General features: G+C 37.8%; 1 protein-coding gene across 7 annotated transcripts in view; it reads right to left on the bottom strand.

The window, feature by feature from the left end:
• Positions 1-21,245, bottom strand: part of DTNB (dystrobrevin beta) — a 233,619-nt gene that overhangs the window by 192,879 nt on the left and 19,495 nt on the right. For 5 of the 7 annotated variants that reach the window (XM_046662557.1, XM_046662560.1, XM_046662555.1 and 2 more), the window contains exons 2-4: positions 14,272-14,339; positions 3,880-3,960; positions 727-940 (exon numbers count right to left, since the gene is read on the bottom strand). In XM_046662557.1, the coding sequence (XP_046518513.1) occupies positions 727-940; positions 3,880-3,960; positions 14,272-14,338 (362 nt within the window). In that variant the 5' untranslated portion in view covers position 14,339. Of the gene's footprint in view, positions 1-726; positions 941-3,879; positions 3,961-14,271; positions 14,340-18,446; positions 18,566-21,245 lie in introns of those variants that run through there. The other 2 variants (XM_046662558.1, XM_046662562.1) reach the window with 2 other exon arrangements.

Raw genomic sequence — 21,245 nt, 5'->3', positions numbered from 1 at the left:
TAATAGCATTCTAGAGATGTATGAACTCAAAGTACGTCTACAGAGAGATAAAATGAAGCAGAGAATTAACCCATCCAAATCAGACGGTTGATAATATAGCAGGGATCAGAAATCTGAATGCTTGGTTCCTGGAATATATCCATTATCCTCTGTGCTTCTAATATTCATCATTTCGTTTTTGTTTTTATAATACCAATTTAATTCTCCATGAATACAAATACAGCAACTCATTTCGATTTTAATTTGGAGTATATTTAAATAGTATTCTTCCATTGTTGTAAGGTCTACCAGACAATGTTCTGCACTGAAAAAAATTAAAATAGGTTCCTAAACATAAATAAAGAGAAAACAAGATACTATAGTCCAGGGGCATTTGGTGTTATAAAGAAAGGTTAGGTTTAAAAATCAAATAGAAAGCTTCATAATAAAGCTCACAACTTAGCTATCTTTCTCTGCATAGAGACCAGCTATATTAAGGTGCCTAAAATGTTACCAAACAATATGTCTCAAGTGTTGTGATTCTGCACAATATTACAGAGCTTACCATGTGACATGCCTAGGACAGCAAGGCACTCTGGCACTTCACCAGTCTCTAGAAGAGACTTACACTGAATAATTTCCCTTTGAACTGTGATCCTACGTTGACAACCCTTAGCAAGGCAGTGTGGAAGAAGGATGATTTAGGTAAAACGTTCTTAAAATGAAGTAAGCATGTAAGGTACTAGCCTGTCATATGCAGCAATCATAAAGTTGAGGAGGAGGCTGATGGACTGCTCCACGCTGATCTGGTGAGTAGAAGGCAGGCGCTTGTTCAGCTGGTAGTAGATGGATGAGATGACAGTTTCGAGGCGGGACACACTAATCTCAGTGGTATGGTCCAGCGTATTAAGGCCATTGTCTCGGAAGGCTTCAATCATGTTCCAGATATCAACAAGATGGACTAAGACACAAAGAAAATAAACTGTCAGCAATTTAAAAGTTATAATTAATCAGAAAGATATAAGAACTTTACATTTATTTCTATCTAACAGAACAGTGGAGGGTGTCAAAATATGTCACCCCAAAATATGACACTTTGGCATGAGGATTATTTTGAGTTAAAAGACACTTAAAAACAGCAGGTGCCAAGAAGGGCACTGTGAACTCCTCATTTCTCGAAAGCAGGAAATAAAACTCCCACATGAAAGATGCTCTCCCTATTCCAGGGGGAAAGAAACATTCTTATCACCAGAGACAGTGAATTGAGGTCAAGAGACATCTGTACCGACTCTGTTAAAATAACTCTTAACTTCCTTTAGTCACCCATATATTTTGGTTACTTTTCCACAGTTGCTACTCTTTGTTCCCTAGTATATAAGCACTCAGGTCTAGTCATTTCCTTGGGTTTTCATTTTCCTATGGGTGCTCCCAGGTACACGTAAAAACCTGTACGCTTTTCCCCTGTTGATCTGTCCTATGTCAATTTAATTCTTGGGCCCAACCAGAGACCCTAAGAGGGTAGAAGTAAAGTTTTGCTCTCCCTACAATAGCCTCAAAAATACCTAACGCAAAATTTAACAGAAACTCAAAGAGACAAATTCACAAACTTAGGAGGAGATATTAACACACCTCTCTTAGTAAGTGAGAGAGCAAACATACAAAGAAGTAAGTACAGAATAGATGATTAAACTTTACAACACACAAAATAGGCATAATGGGCACTATATGAAGTACTGCCCCCAATGACTAGCATGCTTTATTTTCAAGAATACAAAGAACATGTATAAAAATTGACTTTATTCTGAGTCACAAAGCTAATATCAACAAATTTCCAAGAATTAAAATCATATAAACCATGCTCTCTAATCAAAATGAAATTAAGTTAGAAATCATCAGCAGAAAGACAATTTTTAAAATAAGTCATCTTTAGAAATGAAGAAACACACTAGGGAACTTCCTTAATCTGATTAAGGGTATCTACAAAAAACTGCAGCAAACATATAACTTAATAGTAAAATGTGGAAAGCCTTTCCTTTGATATTAGAAATGAGATAAGAAATGCCCACTATCATCATTTCCATTGTACTTCAGGTCCTAACCAATATAAATATGCAGTAATTACTGCTATAAGTATTGGAAATGAAGAAATATAACTGTCATTATTCAGAAATGACAAAATTATACACAGATAATCATAAAAATTCTACAGATAAATGACTAAAATTGATATTTCAGTCTAGAATGATTCCTAGATATAAGTCAAGATATAAAGGTCACTTTATTTTTTTTTCTTTTGAGGAAGATTAGCCCTGAGCTAACATCTGCTGCCAATCCTCCTCTTTTTGCTGAGGAAGACTGGCCCTGAGCTAACATCTGTGCCCATCTTCCTCTACTTTATATGTGGGATGCCTGACACAGCATGGTTTGACAAGTGGTGCCATGTCTGCACCTGGGATTCAAACCGGTGAACCCTGGGCCACTGAAGCGGAATGTGCGAACTTAACTGCTGCACCACCGGGCCGGCCCTAGTCACTGTATTTCTATATATCAGTAACAGACAATGAAATTTAAAAATACTATTTATAACAGTATCATAAATCATCAACGACTTCGGGAGAAATCCAATGAAGGATATGCAACATCTCTACAAAAAAAACCCTATAACTGGCAGAAATTAAAGTCCTAAACAAATGGAGGGACATACTATGTTCACAGGAGGAAATCTCAACATCAGAAATATGTCAAGTCTACTCAACTTCGTCTACAGATTCAGCGCAATCCCAACAAAATCCCACAGGACTATACTTTAAAAGGATGAATTTTACTATACGTAAATTATACTTGAAAAAAGACATGAAAGAAAAAATCCCAGCCGAGATCTTGTTTTATTTTGTTTGTTTTTAGTAGAAACTGACAAGTTGATTCGAAAACTTGCATAAAAATAAATGGAAAGAGGCCGAGAATGTCCTAGACAATCTTAAGAAGAAAAACGGAACAAAGTAGGAAGACTTCCTCTACCTGATAACAAGACTTACTATAAAGCTCTAATAGTGTTATCGGTACAAGAATAGACAAACAGATCAATGGAACACGAGTGCCCAAGAGCAGATCTTCTCATGTGTGGACCCTGCTAAGAACATTCTTGTATGTTTCCCTCAATGAATACAAGGAAAAGATTTTTTAGCAGTGAAGAAAAAGAATGGTCTTTTCAATAAACAGTGCAGGGACAGGTGAACATATCTATGGAAAAAACTGAAATTTGACTCCTACTTATACTGTACACCCCAAAAAAACCACTTTCAGTTGGATTGAAGAATCATAGGTGACAAAATAAAACTTCTAGAACAACGCATCTTTTACTTTACATTACTAATGCCGCTAGCCTGGGTCAGACTCTCAACACTCCACACATAGACTACAGTTCTCAAAAATAATTACTGGAAGAATTACAAAAACAGTAGCTGTTGGGGCCGGCCTGGTGGCCTAGGAGTTAAGTTCAGCACACTCCGCTTCAGTGGCCTGGGTTCAGTTCCCAGGCACAGACCTAAACCACACACCAGCCATGCTGTTGCAGCGATCCACATACAAAACAGAGGAAGACTGGCCACAGATGTTAGCTCAGGGCAAATCTTCCTCAGCAAAAAAGAAAAAAAAAATACAGTAGTTGCCCTAGGACAATGGTTTTCAAACTTTTTGACCAGAACCCACAGAAATATATTTAAATCAACACACACACACACACCCAGATACATAAAAAACAAAAGTTTAAAAAAATGATTTTTAGCCTTACCACATAAGGTTTTGATTTTTTTCCTCTATTACAAGCTAAAAGATATTTATTTCTTTTATATTATCAAGAGCTCTATCCAGCTATTACAGAAATGAGTAGAAATGACTTACGGTTGCATCGTTTTTGTACAAATCGTAATTTGCAAGCTGTTCTGTAAGTTGACAGTCGTATGACGTCAAAATTCTGAGCACCTGAAAAAAGGGCAAATAAAAAGTCCAAGGTGATTTACCACTTAATGTCTAAATGCTGGGAAGTGACTCTACTCCACTGTGTCGGCACAGTCTATACATAACATGTCAACTAGGCCTTCTGATAAAATACAAAGTGGGGAAAAAGGATTAGGCACACTTTTTGCATGTCCACTCCACACTAAGCACTATGCCAATAATTTTGCCTATGTTATCCTGTCTGCTAGGCTAAGAAAACTCTGAGAGGAGGAACACTCACGATATGAGTGAATGAACTATCCATCTTAGGAAGGGAGGCAAGGTGGTATAGTAGGAAAGACCCTAGCCTACAGTCAGGAGAGCTCAGTTCCAGCCCCAGCCTGACCACCAACCACAGACCATGACTGCGGCCATGACACATACTACCTCCTCTTGGCCTCAAAGTCTGCATCTGTAAAATGAGGGAACTGGACAAGCTGATCTCTAAGGGCCCCTTCCAGGTCTATGGCAGCCTGTATTTTTCCAAAAATGGCCACAATGGTATTTCCAGACCAGTATTTTATGTGCTTCCTAGGATACTGTCCCTCCTCATCAAGAACTAAAGATTATTTCCCTCTATGTGCATCTGAGCAGGACCTTGTGACTGCCTCAACGAATAGAATGTGCAGAAGTGACACTGCACGATTTCTGAAGATAGGTGATAAAAGGTGGTACAGTGGGCCCTGCTCGCACTCTCTCGGGATGTTGCCCTGGGAACCCAGACGCCATGTTGCGAGGAAGCCCAAACTAGCTGATGTGGAGAGGCCACAAAGAGAGGATCATATGCAGGGGAACTGAGTCCATCAGCCAAAAGACAGCGTCAATTGCCAAACACGTAAGTGAGCAAGTCTTCAAATGATTCCAGCCCTGAGCCTTCAAGTCTTCCAGCTGAGACTTCAAACATCATGAAGCAAAGTCAAGACATCGGCACTGGACGCTATCCTAATTATAGACCCCCAAAATGCATAAACACAATAAATGAGCGTTTGGGGCTAAGTGATATACAGCCATAGTAACTAGGACAAATCCTAAAGTAACCTGATTCTATAAATCAAACTTTGTTCTCATTTCAAAATTTGTTATAAACAAAGTCTGGATTCTAAGGGCACTTCAGAGCCCTTTGGCCCCCAATGTAAGCCTTTTATTTCAGCTATGCTGCCTTCACAACACCCGGCAGCAACTTTTGACTCAACAAAGGGAAAGTGAACTGGCACAAGTTACCTTCTACCAATATTTACAGGCATCTCTCGTTTCTGCTCGCTTCACAGTATAGAAAAAAAGGAAAGGATTTTTTTCAGGTTTTTGGTGAAAGTAATATTTATTGACCAAAAAGTAAAGCAAGGGTTTCTTACTCTCACTTCAATCAACCTTTACCTTGATGCCATGACTGAAATTATTTCCTCCATCACCTGGTTCTCACAAAATTTCTATTCTTCTAGATATACTATACAGTCCTATTTTCTTTTGTTAATATAACAGCTTTACTGAAATATAATTCACATACCATGCAATTCACCCATTTAAAGTGTACAATTTAATGGTCCTTACAGAGTCATGCAACCACTACCACAATCAATTTTAGAACATTTTCTTTATCCCCAAAAGAAATCTCTTGCCCTTAGCAGTGATTTTGCCCATTTTTCAATTGAGCTGGCTCTTTATTATTAGGTTCTAAGAGCTGTTTATATATTGTAGATACAAGTCCCTTATAAACAATTTGCAAATATTTTCCCCCATTCAGTGAGTAGTCATTTCACTTTCTTGGTTGTATCCACTGAAGCACAAAAGTTTTTAATTTTGATGAAATTCAATTTATCTATTTGTTCTTTTGTCCCTTGTGCTTTTGGTGTCATAGCCAAGATGGCTTTGCCTAATCCAAAGTCATGAAGATTTACACCTATGTTTTCTTTTAAGAGTTTTATAGTTTTAGCTCTTACATTTAGATCTACAATCCAGTTAGAGTTAATTTATTACATGATATGAGGTAGGGGTTCAAATTCATTCTTTTGCATGTGGATATCCATTTGTCCCAGCACCATTTGTTCAAAAGACTCCTCTTTCCTCTTTAAATGATCTTGGCACCACTGTGAAAAAAATCAAGGGACCATAGATGTATGGGTTTAATTCTGGACTTTCAATTCTATCCCACTGATTATATGTCTATCTTTATGTCAGTACTACACAATCTGGATTATTCTAGCTTTGTAGCAAATTCCAAATTCTCAAATTACGAAGTGTGAGTCTTCCAACTTTGTTCTTCTCTTTTAAGATTGTTTGGACTATTCTGGGGCCCCTGAATTTCTATATGAATTTTTAGGATCAGCCCATTCATTTATGCAAAGAAGCCAGTTTTTATGAGAATTGTATTGAGTTTGTGAATCACCTTAGGAATACTGCCATCTTACAGTTAAATCACCTGATCTTTTGACACAGGACGTCTTCCCGCCTGTTTAAGTCTTCCCTAATTTCCTTCAACAATGTTTTGTAGTTTTCAGAGTGAAGGTTTACAATTCTTTTTTAAATTTATTCAGTCCTATTTGCTTTTACTCATTTAGTTTAATATATTATATCAACCCAAATATTTTTAATTGAAACTATTAAGTATTAATTATTCAAAAACCAGGGGCCAGCCCCATGGCCGAGTGGTTAAGTTCACGTGTTCCGCTCCCCGCAGCCCAGGGTTTCGCTGGTTCGGATCCTGGGCGCAGACATGGCACCGCTCGTCAGGCCATGTTGAGGCAGCATCCCACGTGCCACAACTAGAAGGACCTACAACTAAAAAAAAAACACACAACTATGTGCTGGGGGGATTTGGGGAGAAAAAAGCAGGGGGAAAAAAAGGAAGACTGGCAACAGTTGTTAGCGCAGGTGCCAATCTTAAAAAAAAAAAAAACCGATGGTTTTAAGAAAGAAGTGTGACAAACGTTAAAGGGCATTTAAAAAATAACCAGTCATTAAATCACTGTAGATAAATAATTTTAATGCCTAAACCTTTATCTTTATAAAATATTTTTCTGAGAAAACTAATGTGAATAGCTGGGAAAGTTTCATCCCCAAATGACCAAACAGAAAGATTACTGATCGGATTGATCAGATTGCAGGACATTTATTAGGGCACATCTGCTAGTGGAGAAGTAACTACAGGAAAAAGTCAGTGCACCTGGTAGAACACACTCTCTTCAGCTCTCTCTCCAGTGCAATTAGAGTCAGATTTGGGGGCTGCAAAACGAAATAGAGCAGATATCACACAAGTTCAAAGCCATCTAGTTTAGGAAAATGGGAAACTCCATATGCTTCAGCCCAGTTTGCCAGAAATCTCTACACTGAAGTTTCAGGTGCTAGTCAAGAATCAAGTATCACTCTGCCTTCCTTTGCCATTGTTCCTTGTGAAAATACATCCCTCTAAACCCAGTGGGAAAAAAGGTAGAGACAGCAGTGGGATAGCACAGGATTCAGAAATTCTAGGGAGCCCTGCCACAGTATCATTTAAAAAATCTAACAGCACTCCAAATCTCAAAATAATTTCTAAAAGTGAAGACAAAATCAATAACCTTAGAACATTAAAATCTTATTGTCCCAACATTCAACTAATCAGGTTCTCAAACTTCCCATATGTTTACCTTCTTCTGAAGCAGTCACCTTTTCTGGTTTCTCTAAGTAAAATCCTCATACACTGCCTCTAAGAATAGCCTTCACTTTTAAAATACTTCCCTTATGTAAGTGTCACGTCAACTTCCTCATCAGAAAACATGGTAGTATGACACATTAAAAAAAGAACAGAAAGCCCCCAGTGAAGAAATTGAAATGATTATATTATCCCATCGGGGATTCTGAACGAGAAATGATTACTCTTCACTTCATCATCATTCATTTCAAGAATAGTTCATTATAAGAAATACAGTAAAATCTCATTTTAATACTAATGTCAGGCAATATGTTTCAAGCTTATCAAGAAATGGTACGAAGGGTCCTAACTAAATTCCCAGGCAGAAATCTGGGCCCCGTTAGAGAGCCCAGTGAAGCTCCTGAACAAAGAGGAGAAAATATGAGGACACTGGGTACCCAAGATATACAGGAGAAAGATGGGGTACAGCTAAGAAAGGATTAACCCTTCTTTCTACATTATGGCTTGCCTCATTCATGAGGATGAGATGTGAATATTCTACGGTATAACCAAATCCCAAGGAAAACAGAGTCAAATGCAAGGGTTTCATTGTATCTGCCTATATCAGAAGCTTGTATCAAAGTATCCAGGAGAGGAACCTGGAATCTTCATTCTAGAGAGTCTTATAATCAAGGTAGGTTTGGGAAACACAGGACTACCCAACTCAACTAAAAGGTCTGGTTCATGCACCTCTCAAACTTTTCTCTCACATCCAACTCCAGTTAGTGTGACTTCATATAATTACCCAAACATGCCAAGCCCTGGGCCTTCAGAAGCGCTACTTACTGCTCTAGCCCTTCCTTCATCACATCGGGGCTGATTCAGCCTAGACACCACTTCCTCCCATAACCCTTCCTGGACTCCCCATGCTTCCCACGTCACGGCTCCTACTGTCCCATCATTCCTTGTTTCCATTTCCAGGAAACCAAGTTTCATGAAGGCAGAGCCTATTTTATCCTTGTGTTGTTCACTATCATACGCCCCAAACTGGGACACAACAAAACTAGTACATGAAATATTTACTGAACAAATAAATCACTGAAAATTAGGAAGTCCTGTGTTGCCGCTATAAAAAACTCTGATCTGCTTTCTCCCGAAAATATACCAAGGAAAGTCAAAGCTTAGACAACTATACAATTTTGGACACTAGCAAGGAAAGGCTGATAGAGCGAGACAATAAAAGCAGTGGGGGCAAACTCCTTCTCCTGTGTAAACATGTTGATGCTTTTAGCCTTCTTCAAGTAGGACAGAGAATTCCACACTGCGTTCTACAAAGCCATAGGACTTGGTCTGGCAGCTCAGCAGGCCCATGGGAGGTGTAAGGAAGTAAATGTATTTTGTTGCAAAAGGAATCTAACTGAGGAGATGAGGAGGAGAGAAGAGAAAGGGGAGAAGAGATTAGAAATCTAATAAATGTAAATATAATATTTCTGAATTGTCCGAAACTTTTACAAGGTTTTTTTGTATTTGTTTTTGTTTTTTGGTAAGGAAGACTGGCCTTGAGCTAACCTCTGTTGCCAATCTTCCTCTTTTTGCTTGAGGAAGACTGTCGCTGAACTAACATCTGTGTCAATCTTCCTCTATTTTATGTGGGATGCCACCACAGCATGGCTTGACAAGCAGTGCTAGGTCTGTGCCAGGGACCCTGTGAACCTCGGGCTGCAGAAGCAAAGTATGTGAACTTAACCACTATGCCACTGGGCTGGCCCCTTACAAGCATTTTTAATAAGAAAAAAAAAAAGAAAAACACTTTCCAAAAGAATATTAGTCTGAATAAGTAATGAATATAAACATAACTGACTTCCTTATTTTTTCTTGGCAGTACAGTTAGAAATCCTGGGGATCAGAGATGAAGCCAGGGGTCCCAGCAGAGAGGAAGGTACAAATAAAGCCAAGACCACTGAAGGATGACTCTCCCAGGGGCTGAACTAGGAAGAAAAGAAGAAAAAAACCCACAAAGGGAAAAGATAGGGACACGTGTCTGGCTCCACCAAGATTTAGATTTAAATTTTAAAAAATAATGGCGAGCAAAGAAAGTGATAACCAAATAGGTTGGATAAAACAAAAATTGACTATGCAAAATAATAACAAAGTCTAATCTATGGAGTTAAAAAAGACAACACTAACCATAGCATATATTTCATAAAGGAGGTACTCTAAAGCATTCTAATATCCTTGTATTACTATCAACAAAGTTATAAATATTGATAAGCTTTGGACTTCAATTAATTGATGTTAAAATTTCTAGGATAGCCACAAAAAGAACAGAAAAAGAAAATACAACTCACAGCCAAATAAAGGGAAAAAGTGGAATGGAAGGAAGGAAGCTCAATTCGTCTAAGATAAGGCAAGAAAGAGGGCGGGGGAGGGATAGAGAAAAGAAAAATCGAAGCACAAAATAAGACGAACAAAAAAATGAAATATATCAGTATTCATAAAAAAGATTAAAGAGAATAAAGTCTTCAGTGAAAAAGCAAAGACTGTCAGTCACATTGGTTGTCTTTTTTTTTAAATAACCTAACTTACGCTGTTTACAGGAGATACACATAAAACATAAGGATACAGAAAGTTTTTTAAAAGAATGCAAAGATAAATACTTTACTAGGCATGCAACCAAAGAAAGCTGGCAGAGCTATATTAACATATAACAAAAGAGACTTCAAGGCAAAAAAGCATTACTCGAAACAGGACATACCTACCAGAAAAAGTACTACATAATGACAAAACATTCAATTTCCTAGGTAGATATAACATTTTAATGTATATGCATCTAAAAACAAAACCTCCCAAACACTGACAGAGGGGGCTGGCCCGTGGCCGAGTGGTTCAGTTCGTGCGCTCCACTTTGGTGGCCCAGGGTCTCGGCCGTTCGGATCCTGGGTGCGGACATGGCACCACTCGGCAGGCCACAGAGCACAGCCAGAGGCACTCACAACTAGAATATACAACTACCAACTGGGGGTCTTTGGGGAGAAGGAGAAGGAAAAAAAAGAAGATTGGCAACAGATGTTAGCTCAGGTGCCAATCTTTAAAAAAAATTTAAAAAACACTGACAGAACTAAAGGGAAAAAATTTAAAATCTATGATCAAAGCAGAGATTTTTAACATCTTTCAGTAAAGAAGCAGTCAAATCAATACGGACAAAAAAAATTTGAATAAAACATGTAACAAGCTTGATCTAAATAATTCAGAAATCATACACATTATTTTCAAGCACTCATAGACTATTTAGAAAAATACATAACAAAAAATGTCAACAAATTCAAAGATTCTAGAATCCCTCATTCCCTGACCTATAGCCCAATTAAGCTAAATATTTTTTAGACAGTCATCTATTTATTTAGTATGTAAATTTTGAATCCAGTGATCTTTCTCCACTCTTTTATTAGACTAAATGGTTAGTTTATAGATTTCTACATAGGTAGGTAACTATATCATTTTTTCAAAAAGACTTTATTTTTCTAGAGCAGTTTAGCTTCACAGCAAAATTGAGGAAAGTACAGAATATTCTTAGTCCTTTCTGTTTTTAGACAATATCTTTAATTTCCTATTATGAACAGTGATGAAAACAGTTTATTTTTTCTTTGCTTAATATTTTATTTTCTGGACTCTAAGCACTATGAGAATGAGGATCACATCTGTTTATCTTGGTAGCCCCAGTAACTTGATAAATATTTATGAAGAGTGGAATAAATCATATAGAAATAATTTGGTAGTTTACGATTCTTACATGATAGAAAATTACTAAGAAAAATGAAAGATGATAAGTTAGAACAGTAGTTCTCAACTCCGGTGCTAAAATAAAAAGTTCTCTGGATGACTCTTCAAAATACTTGACACCAGGCCTCCACGCTCATGGATTCCGATTTTATTCTTTCTTTTTCAAAATGTTGTCAGTATTATTGGTTTCTTCAAGGAAGTTTTGGCTTTATCGGTCCTCTCCATGTATCTTTGTTCCCCACTTTATTGTTGTGCACTCTTATGTTTATTATGTTCTTCTTTCTACTTTAGGCAATTCTGTTGTTCTTTTTCCCACTTCTTATATTGGATTACTTAGGCCATTTATTTTCAGACCTTTTTTCTTTCTTGTGTAAACATTTAAGAGTAAACTTGCCTGTGATTTTCCATTTTTGCATTCCATGTATTCTGATATATACTATTTTCATTATCAACTCTCCATATTTTCTAGTTTCTGTTATGAACTATTTCGAAGTGTCCTTTTAAATTTACACCTAGAAGATAGAGCCAAGTAATGAGGCTGGCAAAAGGTGATTTCAGCATCCACAGAAGGTAATTATGCTGGAGATTTGGGTGTGATGATGTTGGAAATAAGAGAATGAGGCTTCCAGCAGCAGATACCACTGCCACCAATGCAATTCTTCCTATGAAGAAATAGGGGAGACTCAAGAAGCCACACTCACCAAACATCTCCCAGACTGTCCAGATCCTTGAGTTTGTAACAGAGAATGGTAATTTACATGAGGTTTATGTGTCAGAATGATAACATTCACTAAGCAGCAAACCTAATTCTTTGAAAAATACCCAATTTCTACCTCAAATATCTACCCTAGGCACATTCTCTCACTTGCCAGTGTGAGTGCATTCCAGGCATTTCTTATATTGTTCATTTATTTGGTTTCCTATTTTGTCTGCTTCCTCTTACTAAAAGGTAAGCAACATGAGAGAAGTCAGGGGCTGTGTTTTCTTCCTCCCTAAAATCCTAGCATCTAGAATAGTGCCTGGAACATACAGATTCTCAATAAATGTGTTAAAAGTTAAATGGAACAGACGACCCCTACACTGAGTCTTGAAGGGTAGGCAGGAGCCACAAATCAGATGAAGGTGGAGCAACCACGTGAGCAAAGGCAGAGGGACATGGAAACCTCATCTGCCGGAAAGCCAGCTCTGTATTGCTGGGAAATGACACGCAAGGCGTGTGAGGGAAATAGGGAACTTGGGAACCAAGGAAAAAGAGGCCAGTAGGGCCTTGTTGGGCATGCTTAGAAGCTTGGGCTTTCTCAGGAAAGTGATGAGGACAATTGAAGGGATTTAAGAAGGAAGTAACATAGATCTATATAGTTCAATCTGGCAGCTTCATAAGTCACAGATTTGAGAGGGTCAAGACCAGAAGAAGGGATCAGAAACTGATTGCTTTAGTTCAGAAAAGTAACAACGATAAAAATATTCATAATAAAGACAGCTCGCCATAGTAAATACCTTTCATCTGTGTCAAGCACGGCACCAAGTGCTTTACTCACATTATCTCATTTAATTCATGATAATTTTATGCAGTAGGTACTGTTCCCATTTTATGGATGAGGAAACTGCCGCACAGAGAGATTAACTTGCCTAAGGTTATACAGCCAGTAAGTGAGGGAGCCAAGACCCAAACCCAGGCAGCCTGACTGCAGAGCCTGGATTCAGAGCCAGTAAGGTAGGAGGACAGATTCGAGACTCACTTATGACGTAAAACTCAGCTGCCCTGTGTGATTTCTTTGGAGGTGGAAGATGAGGCTGAGGGAGCAACTTCAAAGCGTTTGGCTTGGATGATCAGCAATTAGACACCCAGAAGTACAAGAGTCCTTAAAGATCACCCAACCTGACCACCTACCCAATGCCAACAAGTTCTTCTCTGCCACCTCTAACAGTGACCTAGGCCATGCTTGACAGGACGACAAAGATCTGAGGGGAGTCACACTCTGCCTCCCATTACTAAGACTCTAAAGATTTAAAATATCTTGACGGTTGAAGGGTCTTCTGAGAATTCATCCAATGATTGTCACTCTGTGATATGTGGAAATCTAGAATTCTGCAAGTACCTCAGGGGCTATCTCAGGCTGGGCTCCCACCTCCCCTCTCTGTCTTCAACTAAGCAGTACCAATTTTGTGACACTCACATGTTGAGGGTCCTTGTAAAATCTCATTTGGAAAAAAAAAGTAAAATGCTTTTAAAATGCTTCACAATCACAGGTACAGACCAATAACCTTATTTCATGGCAAAGGGATTTGTGGTGCACCAAGTGTGAGTGTGTTGGTCAAGGTCACATAGACAAGTAATCGCAGAGCAAAACAATCCTTCATATACTGGAAACAGCCTCTCTCCTCTAGGCCATCTTTTTCTTTGTTCGAGTTTTATATAAATACATAATTTTTTAACAGAAGATTTAAAATTGTATAGTAAAGTAACATACCAAAGCACACATTCACACTTTTAATTTTTCCTATAGCCCTAAGGGTTGTCGAACACTTAGCTCTCCCTACCTTAGAAAGTGCATCTAGTGTAAGGTAATGTATATAACATATTATTATTTATCACCACTTGCAAGCTCATGGTAACAAAAGAGTTACAGCAAAAGGTCTAAATTGATTAGCATGCCTTAAACTCAGAGAAAATCTAGGTGACGTCCTGCCTTAATTATTTATGACTTTGCTTAAGAAAGCAATTCAAGTCAATTCAATTAAAATATACACTGGCTTGGGGTCCTCCACCCCCATGATTCTTTAACTCCCCTTCTTCCCTTTCTAAAGCTTGCAACGTAAAACTTCTAACTGATTAAACCTGTGACTTGATCAGGAGAAAAAAAGGCCTTCCACACATGCAAACAAGGACCTCAGAAGCACTCAAGACTCACGCATTTCTATGAACAGCTGCCTCTTCTCTGCCATGGTCTTCCGCTTGTTCCCACTTTCCTCAATCATCCTGGAGACAAAGACAGATACAATTAACCACTGTACAATCTGACAATTCAACCAAGTGCTCATCACTATATCATGAAGAGGTACAGGAAACCAAGCTGTATACGCACATAGTAAGAGAATATCAGTCAAAATAAAGTGGAAGCCTGGTAAAAGATAAACCATTGTCCCTTTATTTGATAGCTTCCATAATATTAGAAAGTCAATACTTCAGTGAGTTCATACACTTGCTTCCTGTGCTGAAAATACGAGGCTATGTCTTATTTCTAACTTCGATTATTTTCTCTGCAGAGTCCTGGACTAGCTGAGACACATTTCCCACATCCCTACTGCTTCACACAGATAAACGTGTCACTAAATATAATTTAGACAATAATTATTATGAAATGTTATAATAAAGAGCATAAGAATAGTTAGCTTATACTAAAAGATATAAATAAAATCTTCTACTTTTATATTAAACAATATTAAACAAAAAGATATTCATCCCCAAACTTCAAGAACTCCTAAATGTAACTTTTTTATCACATGGTAATAGTAGTTTACATGGATAAACTTGGGCTGGGCCAGTCCCTTTGTTAAAGCCCTTGCAAGCATTATCTTATGTAATCCTCCCAACAGCCCTAGGTGCTGGTATTAGTATTATTATACTCATTTTAGACGTGAAGAGACAGGTGCCTTGAAAGGAGCACTAGCTTGCTCAAAGGTACACAACTCCGAAGAGGTGGAGTGGAATCCCAAACCTTTCATTAAATTTCTTACAAAATTGTTGCTTTGAGATGCCTATTTTTAAATCTCTATGCCTAAAAGGCTAGAATACAAATAGCTCATTGCGTGGACTCTATTGATGCAAAATTTGTGACAATTTCAGCTGAACTCTGTCTTACTCTATGAAGAAAAAAATATTTACACAATTAGCATAAGCCAAATAATTTCCCTAAGCAGATTAAACTGTTGTAAATCATGGAGTGATTTACATAATGTATCTCAAATATGTCAGAATCAGAAATTAAATGACTACACAATTTACATATCCATTAAAGCAAGGTGCCTGGTGAAAGTTTAGTTATAAATATATCCCAAAGAAAATTTAAAATGTGAATATATTCCTTAACATTTTGCAATTAATATTTTGATAATTAAAACTGGCCCCTTCCTAGATCATCGAAATGTTACCAAATAGGCTTACACACACATGATGATTACTTAACAATTTGTCCCCAAGAAGAAAGAATTTTAAACAGAAAGAAAATAAGCCAAACAAAAAGCAACAGGAAACAACAAAAATCTAATGAAATCAAGGTCCTAGAGAAAAAACAAGAGTTGGTACCAGTAGCCTGTAATTACAAAGAAAAAAAGATACTCAAAAGTTGACTCCCTCGTCCCAAAACTGGTCTCTCACTAGGTAATAAAAATTTTAAATGTTAAGCTCAGACTAAAACAGGGAATATCATAACATCACTTATTATATCCTTTTTCTATACTTGCTATTTCCGTACACCACTTTTTCACAAAGTAGGGTCTAAGAATTCCTGGAGATTCCTAAGTTCTTCATGACAATTATCAAAATTTTGTTTTTACTTCCAGATTAATCTTGAAAAACACTAATATAAACTAATATAAAGAACTAATATTCTGGATCATCTGGAGGACCACCAAACTAGACGTAGTGCCATGCCATCTCAGGGCCCACATCTGCACGCGTGATTTACTGTGGCACTGACAGCAAGAGATCACCTTAAACAGGGGACGGCAAACTAGAGAAATTATACTACCCTGGAACAGATCTGCCCTGCCACCTGTTTTTGCTAATGAAGTTTTACTGGAACACAGCCATACCCATTCATTTATGAATTGTCTATGGATGCTTTCATGCTACAATGACAGAGTTGAGTAGTTGCAACAGAGAGCATCTGGCGTGCAAAGTCTAAAATATTTACCACGCAGTTCTTTAAGAAAAAGTATGCCAACTCAACCTAAAGCAATAGTAATTAATATTGCAATTAGGTTAGCATGTCCCCACTGTCAAAATGACAAAGATCATCCCACATGGGTTTGAGTTCCAGTTGCATTACTGGAAGTCTATCCTTGGGCAAGTGCTTTAATCATTCTAAGATTCACTCCTTATTGCTGAAATGGCATGACTACATATGCTCCACGACCCTTCATTTGACAAATATTCATTGAGCAGCTCTTATGTGGCAGGCACATCTAGATGCACTGGAAATAGTGCAGTGAATAAAAGAGACACAGTCCCCACCTTCATGTAGCTTACATTCCTGTGAGAGGATTCAATGCAGTAACCCATTTAGACAGCGCCTGGCCGAAGGTCAGCAGAGCATTAACGTTAGCTATTCTTATTCCTACCATTATTATTGTTATTTATTACTACTACTACACATGCAGTTTATAAATCTAGTAGGGAGAATCTCATTTGCACTTAATGATACTATGATGGATGTTATTTAATTTAATGTATTTTCTTTTAAGAAAGTCCTGAGACTTGTTGAAACTAACAAAGCACACAGCACTTTAGAAATTTAATGATCTAAACTGACAAAATAATGGTGTCTTTAAATCACGCAGACAATTATTACAAACCTGAGCCAAACAACACATAAAAACATACACCAGAACAATCTGAGATATCACGAAACGGTCATCACACTGATAAGCCAATAATGCACAAAGAAACTTTCTAAGAAGTGTCTTATAAATTGGGTTTTAATTTTGTGTTATTGTTGTTAAAACTACCTAGTTTAAAAAAAAAACAACTTACAGTGGAGTTGTACTACACTTGCATTTAACTAATATAAACTCAACTACATGAAAGAGAGAGAATTATTTTAAATAGATGGGCAATTCCACACCAGGATCACCTGTCTGTCCCAGGAGCGTGCGAGGAAGAAAGCAAATATGCAGCTCCCTGCTCAGTCTTGGTTCCCTCTGGCCTCTGACAGAGTAAGCACCCCTTTTTCTTCTCTTTTTTCAAAATATAGGCCCTAAATACAAGCCAACTCTTCACCTGGTGTTTAACTAAAGAGAAAGTAACAGCTCCAACATGAAGAAAAAACTGGCCATGCTAGACTTACTGAAAGAACTCTATGTTGGTCTCCACCATGGTATTGCTCCTGAGGAAATTAAAAAGGAATTTTTATCTACATTAGATTTCCCCTGTACTCACTGATTTCAGAAACTAACTCCCAAGATTTGACTCCAGCGTATGAAAGATAATTGAGATATGCACAACCACAAAGATTTGATACTAACACTTCAGAAACAATGTTTCCAATGTTTCAGTTGCTTTAGGAAATTTTATTCATGTATCCATTTTCTTAAAAGTTTGTAAAATTGTTCACAGATACGAAGATTCTAAAAATTCAGAGCTATAGGGTAAGGCTAACTATAATCAGTTCTTTTTAAAAAAATTATGAAATCTAAACATGGTAATCAGCTTATGATGTGTCAATAAAATTAAAAGAAACTGTATCAATATTGCAGTAACAATTATTTAACTGTCATATCTGTATAGGAATAAAGATTAGAAGTAAACCTGAAAATGAAAACATATTTGTAAGGTGTGGTTGTTTTCCTCAAGCTTTAATTTGTCACTGTGTTGCTTGACAATTTTTAGAAAGTTGAATACATGTGAAGTTTGTACTTAAAAGAGTTTTACAATGTTTAAATATCTTTCCTTGGAGGCAATGGGAAAACAGACACTGTCATAAACGATTAGTGAATTTATACTGACAAATATTTTGGAGGGCAATTTGGCATTATTTACCAAAATGTTAAATGCATACTGCCTTTGGCCCAGTAAATATGTTTGTTTATTTGTTTAAAAAGGAAAAGAAAGGGGAAGAGAGGAGAGAGAAGGGGAAAAGAAGGAAGGGGAAGAGGAAGGAAAAGAGGAGAAATCCAATGTGAAACTGCTAAATAATTTATGGTAGAGACATACAAAGAAATAGCACAGTTCACAGGTACTGAAGAGAATGAGGCAGGTACACTTAACTTAGGAAAAGATACTCAAGACATGAAAGTCAAAAGGCAAGTAACAAAATAGTATTGTAACACAGCAGATACAGTTCATGCCCTGCCCAGATACCCTTACCTGGCCCCAGCCTCACAGATCCCCCAGCTACCGTGAGAGCTGGCTGCTACCTTCTCGCAGATGTAGTCTTCTCTGGAAAATGGCCTTCAGCGGAGTGAATTCCCCCTACTGAGAAATGCGGGGAAGTAACTCACGCCGACAGGGGCTGACAGGCAGCTGCAGCTGATGACTGACTGATACAAGGTATAAAACCCCAGCCCCAGGAAGTTCTAGATCCTGGTAAGATGGAGTGAGCACATACCAACCTCACTCTCCCATCGAATACAACTATAAACCTGCACAGAATGGATGCTGGACATACTTGAGGTCTGTGAAAAGTAAATAACAGCAGGTGGATTGGGAAAGAATAGAGAATTCAAAGCACCACTGCACAGGTGGAGTCTACATTTTTTCCCCTCGTATCTCCTGGCTTGAATTCAAACACAGCATGAACCCCTGAACCTGGCACTGTGGGACACACACAGAAATCCAGGAGAAACTCTTTACTTCTGGCTCGAAGAAAAGAAAGAAGACCAAAGCCCAGAGAGAGTGGGAGAAATTTCCCAGGTCCTTTTCTTCATTTTCTCCCACTCCAGCCAAGAAGCCATCCTGTGGTAGAGGCAGTGGCAGTGGCAGCAAAAGCAGCCGGCCTGGGAAACTACAGGAGTCAAAAAACGTGAAGAAAATGAACCCTCTTCTCTGTTGAGTTAGCTGCAGCTCCAAAAGGAGCCCCACTGCTACTCTTTTTCTCTCTCTATTCTTATGTCATTGTGGCACAACTGCAGAAGCAGACAGTTTCTGGCCAGAGGACAGAAAAGGGGAGCTCAGAGTCGTCAGAAAGTACCAGAGCAATGGCTGAGCAGGAGAAACTTGGGAAAGCGACCCCATAGAGCTGTTTCTGAAATACTAGGCTCTTCTCCAACCTGCACATTCAGGGATCTGACCTCATTTAGCACACCAATGACTTTGATAAGTGAGCTTACAGAAGGACCTCCACCTCGGGCCCAGACTGATCATAGGTGGCACACACCTGAACAGCACTGAAAAGGATTTGATAATTGAACTGATGTTAGAACCACAGCCCTTAGAAAGTGGACAGAAACCTATGGACTAAATCTAACCAGGTCAGTGCCTGCTAAAACAAAAATACCAACATTCTCCATTAGATTTAAAGAAGACTCAAAGTCTTATAATGTTCAAAATGTCCAGGAAAAAATACAAAATTATTTCGCAAACCAAAAGCCAAGAAAATCTTAACTCACAAGGGAAAAAGACAATCAACAGATGTCACTGATGAGATGACACAGATGTTGGAGTAACCTAACAGAGACTTTAAAGCAGCTATTATAAAAACACTCAAATCTGTAATCACAAACACTCTTGAAACAAAAGCTAAAATATTAAATGTCAGCAGAGAAGCAAAAGATATAAAGAAGCATCAAATGGAAATGTTAGAACTGAAATATAAAATAACTGAGGGGGAACAATCCACTGGATGGACTCAACAGCAGAACGGAGACGACAAGGGAAAGAGTCAGTACACTTCAAGACAGGTCAAACAGAAATTATCCAATCCGAACAACAGAAAAAAGATTTTTAAAAAAGGAATAATGCCCAAGGGACTTGGCAGACAAAAACAAAAGGTCTAACATCCATCACGTCATTGGAATCCAGGAGGAGGAAAGAAGTGTGTGGTGATGCAGTGCTAAAACAATACATGAAGACATAATGGCTAAAAACTTGCCAAGTTTGGTGAAAGACATACCTACAAATTCAAGAAACTGAGAAAACCCCAAACAAGTTAAAGCCAAAGAAATCCATCACAACAGACACATCATAATCAAACTGCTGAATACTAAAGAAAGAAAAACTCTTAAAAGAAGCTAGAATAAAAGAATTTACCCATAGGATAGGGATCAGCAAATTTTTTCTTAAAGGGCTAAACAGTAAATATTTTAGGTTTGCAGGCCATACGGTCTCCATCACAACCACTCAGCATTGCCATCGTAGCATGAAAGCAGCCATAGACAAGATGTAGACAAACAGGTGTGGCCTTGTTGAAATTTTACCTAGAAAATAAAGAGGCAGTCAGCCCACAGGCCATAGTTTGCCAGCTCCTATTATAGGGGAATAATGATATGAGTTACTATGGATTTCTTATCAGAAACTATGGAGGTCAGAAGATGGTGGAACAACATTTTTGAATGCTGAAAGAAAAGACTGTGAAACTAGAATTCTAATTGAGAGAATAAATCCTTCAGAAATTAAACTAAGAGAATCTGTAACCAGCAGACATGCCCTAAAAAAAACTGCTAAATGAAGTTGTTCAGGAAGAAGGGAAATGATTCCAGAAGGAAACCTGAAACATTACAAATGAAGGAGCAGCATTAGAAAAGATGTTAGAAGAAATAACACCAATTTCACACAATCTCTACCAGAAAATACAAAAGAACACCTTTCAATTCATTTTAAAAGGCCAGTAATTTCTGATACCAAAATAGACAAAGACCGTGCAAAAGCAAATAAACAATACCCCTCATGAACATACACAAAAATCCTCAACAAAATATAATAAATTTAATCCAGCAATATATAAAAACTCCAGAAGCAACTAGGGTTTATCCCAGGAATGCAAGGCCAATTCAATATCTGAAAATTAATCAATATAACCCAACATATTGACAATCTAAAGAAAAAAACACATGCTCATATCAGATGCAGAATGAGCATTTGACAAAATACAATGTCCATTCATGAAATTCTCAGCAAACTAGAAATAAAAACTTTCTCCAGCTGATAAAGGGCATCTACAAAAAAGCC

The sequence above is a fragment of the Equus quagga genome, chromosome 5, assembly GCF_021613505.1.
Source record: "Equus quagga isolate Etosha38 chromosome 5, UCLA_HA_Equagga_1.0, whole genome shotgun sequence".
NCBI classification, from domain to species: domain Eukaryota; kingdom Metazoa; phylum Chordata; class Mammalia; order Perissodactyla; family Equidae; genus Equus; species Equus quagga.
The sequence above is the reverse complement of the archived record's forward strand: the minus strand, read 5'-3'. Positions and strand labels throughout refer to the sequence as shown.